Genomic DNA, 8,483 nt, shown 5'->3' with positions numbered 1-8,483 from the left:
CTATTTGCTGATCATTTCAGCTTTGCATTTGATGAGAATTGGTGTACTGACCCTCTATGAAATATTTTCCCATCCTTTGGCAATAGGTGCTGTAAAATTGGAAAGTATTATTATTATAGGTTTTTGTGCCGTGTCCTCCTTCGATGCCCAGAACCAAATACATATAAATAAAATATTTAATTTTTAAGACTGATTTGGTTTAATATTTCAATACTTACAGTGGGCTCCGGCACACTCCGGCCTCGGAGGCTCCCTCTGCTGTGCCCCGCTGGGTGTACAGGAGAGACCAGCCGCTCCGCACCCTCTCCGTGTTCCCAGAGGGGCCTCTCCATCCTGGGGTAGGGGTGGAGGTTGAGGAGGGGGAACGGGGACGGGAGAACTCAGAACCTTTCATCAACCCTAGTCGCCGATTGCACAAGGCGATTTGAGGTAAATATAATATATAGATTTTTTTTTTCCCCTGGAGCGACACGGTGTCTAGAAGCCCACGTGACGGGGTCGGGGCCGAGCCGGGGCCGCGCCGCTGCGCACTGTGAGCTGCCGCCGGAGAGGGGGGGAGCAGAGCGGGGGACTGAGCAGAGGAGAGGGGGCGCAGGCACCGCGCCACCGTCGGCTCCGCTCCCTCCGTGCCCCGTTCTGACGACGGGGCTACTCTCTCCGGCAGCAAGGAAAATACGGAGGCAGAGGAAGAGGAAGAGGAAGAGGAAGAGGAAGAGGAAGAGGAAGAGGAAGAGAAGGAAGGCAGGAAGGAAGAGAGAGGAGGGAAAAAAAATACCCAACCCAAAACACAGACACGCCGGCAGCAAGGAGCCGCGGCACGCTGCTGGGGAAGGCAAGGAGGAGGGGACACTGTCCCACTTTCCTTTCCCCCCCCCTCTTTCTGTAGCTGTCGGATCAAGATTCCGTGTGTGTGTCCATGTGGATTAAAATAATTGGAAAAAAGGAGGAAAAAACGCCACCTCGAACACCCCCTCAAGACGACCTGGGCTTTTTATAGGGATATAACACTGGATGCACTTGTTCGTCTCTTTTGTGACAGATGCTTAAACCGACGTCCAAACCTTAGGGTTGGTGTTTCGGGTTTTTTAAATATTTCTAATTTTTTTTTTTAACTACACACCCTTTTGGATCGCTTTTTATTTTTTATCCTTTGATTCTGCCCTACCGTATCCCTGCCTCCTCATCCACCCGTACTCCCTCCCCGGCATGGCGGGTTGATGGGCTCCGCGGCCCCTGGGCAGACGAGGTTCGCCCGCGGCTCGGGCCGCTCTCCGCCGTCGCACAGATCGGCGCGGTGCCGACAGCCTCCGCCCGCCTCCTCCCGTGCCGGGCGCCGCAGGCTCTAGACGGGCTTTTTATTTTTCTTTTCTTTTAAGGGCAAAGCCGAGGCGAGCAGCGGCTCCCCACTCCCCCCCGTTTTTTTCCTAATTTGATTTTTTTTTTTCCTCGCGCTCGCTCGCAGAGGAGGGGCGGTCGGTGCAGACCCCCGCGGGAGGAGGCGGGACCCGCGGCCCCAGCGCGGAGACTGGCGCATGCCACAGCCCGCCTCGGCTCCGCTGCCCCTCGCCGCTGCCCCCCGCCGCCGCATCCCGCCTGCCGGCCCCTTCATGCTCGGCGGACGACATGCCCGTTTTGTAGCCGGGGGCCTCTCCTCTCTTCCCGCATGTTCAGGACCAAACGCTCGGTGCTCGTCCGGCAGCTCTGGCGGAGCCGCGCGCCCGGTGGCGAGGAGGAGGCGGTGGCGGGCGAGCCCGGCGCGGTGGCGGCGGTGGCCGAGCCCCGGGCGCACTTGGGCGGAGGGCGCGGGTGCTGCCCGGGGAAGGCGGGACGAGGCGGGCGGGCGGCGGCGGGCGCGGAGGCGGAACTGAAGGCACTGACCCACGCCGTGCTGAAGCGGCTGAAGGAGCGGCAGCTGGAGGGGCTGCTGCACGCCGTGGAGTCCCGCGGCGGGGCGCGGACCCCCTGCCTACTGCTGCCCGCCAAGGCCGACTCGCGGCTGGGACAGCACTGGTACCCGCTGCCCGTGCTGCGGTGCAAGGTGTTCCGCTGGCCCGACCTCCGCCACTGCTCCGAAGTGAAGCAGTTATGTTGCTGTGAATCCTACGGTAAGGCTCACTCCGAGCTGGTCTGCTGCAACCCGCACCACCTCAGCCGGCTCTGCGAGCTAGGTACGGCTGCGGAGGGAGCAGGGGTACGGGAGATGGAGGGATGAAACCCCATTCACCTTACAGCCCACCAATTTTTTTTCCCTCTGGAAAAACAAAACAAAAACCAAACCAACAAACCAACACACGAAGCCTCCTTTCTATTCCCTTGGTTTATGTTTTTTTTTTTCTCTTTAGGGGAGGAGGTGAGTTCCCGCCCCGAGGGCCCCGGCGCTGCCTCCCCGCCGTCCCCGCGCGGTGCCGGGGGATTAAGGGCCGGGCGGCCCCGGCGCTACCGCGGCTCTGCCGAGCCAAGCAGGCCCCGATCAGACAGCCCGAGCGGCAGATAGCAGGGAGACTGGCGCCAGACGGCCCCTTTTGTTTATCTGACAGCTAAATATCAAGGCAATCACCGCCTCGCTGCCCTGCCTCCAACCCCCAGAGCTAAGACAAACAGTTTTGCTAAAAGAATGCCACTGTTATCATAAATCCCTATCATTTTTCTTTTTTTTTTTCTTATGGTTCTGCTTTATTTTCTCTGTACTTTTCTAATTCCAGAGTCTCCCCCTCCACCCTATTCCAGATATCCAATGGAATTTCTCAAACCAAGTGGTAAGTGGACTTTTTGCAATGCAGACTACAGATAAAAGGGAAAACAACCCCTTTCTTAGCTAAAGGAAACATCTCCTGATTTTGTCATGCATTTTTCTTTTGGCCTGCTTGCCTCTGTGCTTCCTGCTACTCTTTGAAGAATTAACATATAATTACCATATAATTTATCTAAGGTACCCTCTGCACAAAGTAGGATTTTAAAACTGGCAAGAAACTCTAAGAGGGATTGCAGGGAAGCACTGGTTTGCATTGTGGGATCCAGTTGGAAATGGCAGTGCTCCCGCACCCCTGGGTGAATTTTGTAGGGATTTATGCTGGGAACCAGCACAGTATCTCCCTAATTCCTGGGAATCCAAATGAACCTTCATAAATGGACTTGTTAGAAATCTTTATGTCTTTTTAAAGGAACCTAATCCCACCCTGTCAGCTTGAAAAAATTAGGAAAAGGGGTTGAAATGTTTTTTTTTCTTGTTCTTTTTAAAACAGTTTTAGCACAACTTTGCATGCCTGTTGCTTGTAATTGAATGTCAGGGTGCCAGGGGAGAAGCCCATTTGAGGCTGGCACCATCTCTTTTGTGCTTGTCTGCATAAACTCTTGGTTCACAGTGAACTCACCGAGTGTGAGATAAATGAGGCTGGGAGAAGGAGATGATGGGAGAATCAGAAAGGGGGAGAGCTCAGGAAGGAGCAACTCCTGACTCCTCAAGGATTAGTGGATCTGGAGTGTTGTCTGGAGCACAGTAGTCTCAGTGGTCATGTCCCATGGTCATGGCAGCCAGGAAGGGCATGGTGGTACACGGAGGCAAAGAAGACCAATATTAGGTCATTGTTTGGGGTTTTTTTTTACCAAAAGAGCAGTTTCTGTGAAATTGTTGCTCATCAGTTTCTTGGGACTAAAAGAAACCCCAACCTTGAGGTTGCTTTGGTACCATGTGGGGTCCCATCCTGCCTACTGTTCCTTTGAAACTAGACTGTTGTTTTTCCCTCCTCTGAAAACTTTTTAAGAAACATTTATATGTCTTTTTATGACTCGTAGAAATAAGCAAAGATGTTAAACAAAAAATTGGGTCACAAAGCATGAACTATTTTGCCTCAGCATTAAAAATCCAGGCGGTAAAGGGTCATGAATAAAAAAAGGATATCTGGAGTAGGTTCAAGATCCTGAGGAAGTGCTGGTATGCAGAAGGGTTGCTCTGTAATAGACTTTGAGGGTCTGCCAGGTTGCAAAATTTTGTGGGTTTGTGTGAGATTGGCATCATTTTGCCTGCATCCCTGCAGTGTTTCCCAAAAAGTTTCTCTTTCTTCTGCCTTTATTGCTCTTCTTTCCACTCACCAATGATCCTGGCATGGGGTGTAAAGGGCTTCAGAGCTGCAGGAGACAAGGTTTAAAGCTTGGTTTTGGTTTCCTGAAAAGATGTTAAGATAAATCTGTTAGCAGGCTTTAAACATCCAATCTGCCTCTGCCAGGACCTCATTTTCAGTTAGCCCAGTGATATTTTTATTTATCAGCAAATATTGACATAAGGTAGCAAAATGTGTGTAAACAGAAAAACCACAGAATATGAATGTGCCATTTCAAAAGGAAAAGTTATTCCTATCGGCAAATAGGAAGTGATTAATGCTGCCCATTGGAAACACAGCAACAACTGGGTTACTCACCAAAAAAAATCCTCCTTTTTTTTTCCTTTTTGAAAGAAAAATCTGTTTTACAGCTGAACTCTTTACTGGGCTGCAACAGGCTGAAGTGGAGTCTGGAAGTCTGTTGTTGCAGGTGGGTTTTGCAAGCTCAGAGTTTCTTGGCATTTCTTCTGGGGAGGGACCAAGAGTTTCCTGTCTCAGCATCAGTGTCATCTCCTGTGTCAGTTTTCCACCTGATGTTGAGGATTGTTTAGATGGGAGAGGGACAGTAGATGATGATGGGAAGGTGTGAAACCTTTTACCTGGCTGATGTACATCAGCCATCTTCTCCCCTGGGACCTTGGGGGGAGGATGGTCCCTCCATTTAGACTTGGGCAGCTGCATCTGCTGATAGAACTAGGAACATGCATTCAGCAGGAAACTTTTACTTTTCCATCAAGTGTGATAATGGCAACAAAAAAGTAATTTCATGACTATAAGGCACATCCTTTTGACTAAAATTTTGATTGAAACCCGGAAGTGCGCCTTATAATCCGGTGCCCCTTATATATGGACAAAGTTTGGAAATTTGCCAACCCAGAAGTGCGAGCTGCAAGCCGAGCTGCAAGAGCCGCGTGAACTGCGCACCGTGAGAACCGCGCCAACCACTAGAGCCGCGCCAGCCACGTGAGCCGCAAGAGCTGCGAGAACCGCGTGCCACGAGAACCACACCAACTGCACCAGCCGGCGCTGCCGGGGGCAGGCAGGAGTGCCGGGGCCCGCAGCATGGGAAGGGCACCTGGGGCTGCGTTTAAAGGCTACGCCAATCCGTGAAAAATGTTTGCAAATTGAGCACCTGCCAGTAAACCCTGCAATCACCTGATTCCATTACTAATTTGTTACTTTGTTGCGCGCGGATCCTCGCTGCAAAAAAACAGTGCACCTTATAGTCTGGTGCGCCTTATATATGGACAAAGTTCGGAAATTTGCTGACACCCGGTATAGTCATGAAATTACTGTAATTTAAGTATTTAGTACCATGTCTTGTATTTCATATGGACAGACAGACAGGAATACCAGGACCAATGTGGGCTCTCAAAGTGGTCGCCAGTGCCCATAACCATAGAATCACAGAATGGTTTGGGTTGGAAGGGACCTTTAAAACTCATCCAGTCCAACTCACCTGCCATGATCTGGGACATCTTCAACCTGACCAGGTTGCTCAGACCCCCGTCCAACCTAACCTTTAATGTTTCCAGGCATGGGGCATCTACCACCTCTCTAGGCAACCTGTGCCAGTGTTTCACCACCCTCATTGTAAAAAAATTTCTGTGTTCTATCTAGTCTGACTATCCCCTCTTTTAGATTAGAACCATTATGATGGGGATTAAACTGTTTTTCTGACAGTGATGGAGGATAATACAAGCCTTGTCACTGGCTGGAGGAAAGCAGGGGTGGACAGGAAGCTGGAGGTCTGCTGCAGGCAATGAAATGCCACATCAGTTTGTGCATTGGCAGGATAGATCTGGCAGAGCAGAAAGATCTGCCCTTTATGGCCAGGTTACCTGCAGAAAGGTTGGAGGTCCAGGCTGGCTTGCTCTTTCATAGAATCCTTCAATGGTTTGGGTTGGAAGGGACCTTAAAGATCATCTAGTTTCAAGTCTCCTTCCATGGGCAGAGACACCTTTCACTAGACCAGGTTGCTCAAAGCTCCATCCATCCTGACCTTGAACACTTTCAGGAATGGGGAGGACATTCATCAAGGAGAGGACTTCTCCTCTTCCTTACATGGGACATTTGCAGGCATGGGTGACAGTGGCTTGCACGGGGCTAGGCTCACCCTGCAATCCTAGAGGCATGTGGACGCTCAGCATCTCGTATGTCCCTGCAGGTGCTGCTGTTTGCAGTTGTGTTGGAAGCAAGATGAACAACAGTGCCTCCAAATAATTCAAACAGGTATTTTGACCCATCATTAAGTGGGACAAGGGGCTGCAAGTTGCTGTGTCCATCATGTTCCTGGGTGACTGGTCATGGTGGTGCTGGAGTATGAGAGTTCAGGAAACCCACTGAGATGTCATTGCAGAGCTGAATGTCTTCCTGTGACCTGGAATTTCAGGGGAACTGAAGGTTTGGCAGCTTCCAGGAGCTATTGGACATGTTGCAAAGTTATGCTGGTGGCCACCAGGATTAATTGTGTCTCCGCAATGGTTTTATATTGTGAGAAACATTGCGTCTTCTAAAGAGACTTCAGAGGATAATTCATTGATGAGGAGAACTGACTGTGGATGATGTGGTACAAGAAGGGAGCTGATAAGTCATGAAAGCACTTCACCCCATTGCTAGGGTTATGCATTTTAAGTTGGGATAGGATTCTCTCCTGCCATCCTGTTTGATGTGCTAGCAGGGAATCTGGTTGCATATGATCCCTAGAACAAGACAACATAGAAAGGGAGAATGATGTCCTCTATCCCACAGGGACTCTTTAGGGAACTGTAGCTGGGGGCAGAAGGAGCCCAGTACAGAGCAGGGTGGTCCAACCTACATTCAGAAAGCATCTGTAGCTCAAGAAGTTACAGCCATCCCAGGAGAGGGGCAGGGGGAATCTTCCACCTGGAATAGAAAGGGTTAAAAAAATAGGAGGAAAAAAAACAAACCAAAAAAATCCAAAAAACAAAACAACAAAAAACCCCAACCACCCATATTTCTCATGACAAGTCATCATAAACAGTATTTTGCAAGTAAGTCCATTTCCTGTCTCCCCTATTGTTTTTTGTTTGATTATGTCCTGTTAAACTGTATATTGCTGTTAGGGCTTTACTCTGATAAAATGAGGTTATGCAGACATGAATTTCTTATCCACTTGAATTTCAGGGATGAAATCTTGAAGAATTACTTTATCAGTTGGGAGAAAATTATCTTGACTGCTGGTGGTGGTCCTTGCTTTGAGATACAGCTGTGAGCAAAGTGATGTCATTAGGGAGCCCAAATTTGATGAAACCCAAAGTCTCTGGGAGCTTGCTGAGGAGCAGAAGGTTGTGTGAACTTCACAGGCCTTCTCAGGTTTGTCCTTGAGCTTGTCCCACACATGGTAGTGACCAAAAAGGTGAAGTTTGCCTGCAGGACAAGGATATTGGTGTTAACTTCGGGCTCTTCCTGGAGGAACAGGCTTTGGATGGAAAGTTCCAAATCTTGATCTCCAATATATTCATGCATCAGGAGAAACTTTTAATAGGGCTGCCAATCTTACTCTGCCCTTTGGTGGTGCATGGAGGAGTAGATCCAGTTGCCCACCTGTCTTAGGAGGTGACAGCAGGGTAAAAGATCTACCAGCAGCTGGTGGTGACAGAAATTGAATGGAGAAATGCAAATGTAGACTGTTTACTGCAAAAGGGCAGCGATGACACATTTTCTTTTTGGTTCTCATTTTGGTGAGTTACAAGTGTTGACTAAATTGGAAGTCTAAAACATTTATACATTTAAGCATCTAATGCATTTAAACATTTTTGGGAGCTTACTTACATCAGAATGGCGACAACCTTGATCTTATCACCCAGTGATTTGGGCAGAGAAGTGGCAACCAGTCTGTAATTTTTGCCAGTCTATAATCAGCGTTGGATGGTGATGAAGCACAGTGTGCAGACAACTGAGGCAACAAGTTAGGGTGGATGCTTCTTGATGAACTACAGTCTCTCTGCTGGAAAATTAGTACAGTAATTTCACGATAACAAGCTGCACCTGATTATAAGCCGCACTTCTGGGGTGTCGGCAACGTTTCGTTCTTCCTCCATATATAAGCCGCACCGGATTATAAACCACACTTTCGTTCACAGCGAGGATCCGTGTGCAACTTTCACAAAGTTGCCAATTAACAACAGAATTGCGGGATCGCGGGTTTTACTGGCTTGACCCGCTTGGGGCTGCCGATGGGGCGGGGTGGCCCAACTCGGAGCTGCCGCTTGGCGGAGCTGCTCAGGGCCCACTGGGTGGCGCTACTGCTGCCGCCCCCGCCCGCTACCTGCACCGCCACCGCTATGTTTGCTCGCCCTGGCCCGGCTCTGCCGGCCCCCGCGCTGCTGGGCTTCCCCGCACTGCTGACCCCGGCTCTGCCGG

General features: G+C 49.9%; 1 protein-coding gene across 6 annotated transcripts in view; it reads left to right on the top strand.

Moving 5' to 3' along the window:
• The first annotated feature begins 224 nt into the window (after window positions 1-224).
• The window catches only part of LOC117005047 (mothers against decapentaplegic homolog 7-like), a 44,442-nt gene continuing 36,183 nt past the window's right edge, over window positions 225-8,483 (top strand). Inside the window, exons 1-3 of one of the 6 annotated variants that reach the window (XR_004419751.1) lie at window positions 225-1,067; window positions 2,703-2,756; window positions 4,469-4,527. Coding sequence is in view for 2 of the 6 variants with exons in the window: in XM_033076278.1 (XP_032932169.1) it covers window positions 1,664-2,168; window positions 2,703-2,753; window positions 7,704-7,709 (562 nt within the window). In the remaining 4 variants the exon portion in view is untranslated. Of the gene's footprint in view, window positions 1,068-1,584; window positions 2,757-4,451; window positions 4,528-7,703; window positions 7,710-8,483 lie in introns of those variants that run through there. The other 5 variants (XR_004419754.1, XM_033076278.1, XR_004419753.1 and 2 more) reach the window with 5 other exon arrangements.

Source organism: Catharus ustulatus, chromosome W (genome assembly GCF_009819885.2).
Source record: "Catharus ustulatus isolate bCatUst1 chromosome W, bCatUst1.pri.v2, whole genome shotgun sequence".
Classification (NCBI taxonomy): Eukaryota; Metazoa; Chordata; class Aves; order Passeriformes; family Turdidae; genus Catharus; species Catharus ustulatus.
This window is presented reverse-complemented; position numbering and strand designations above follow the sequence as displayed.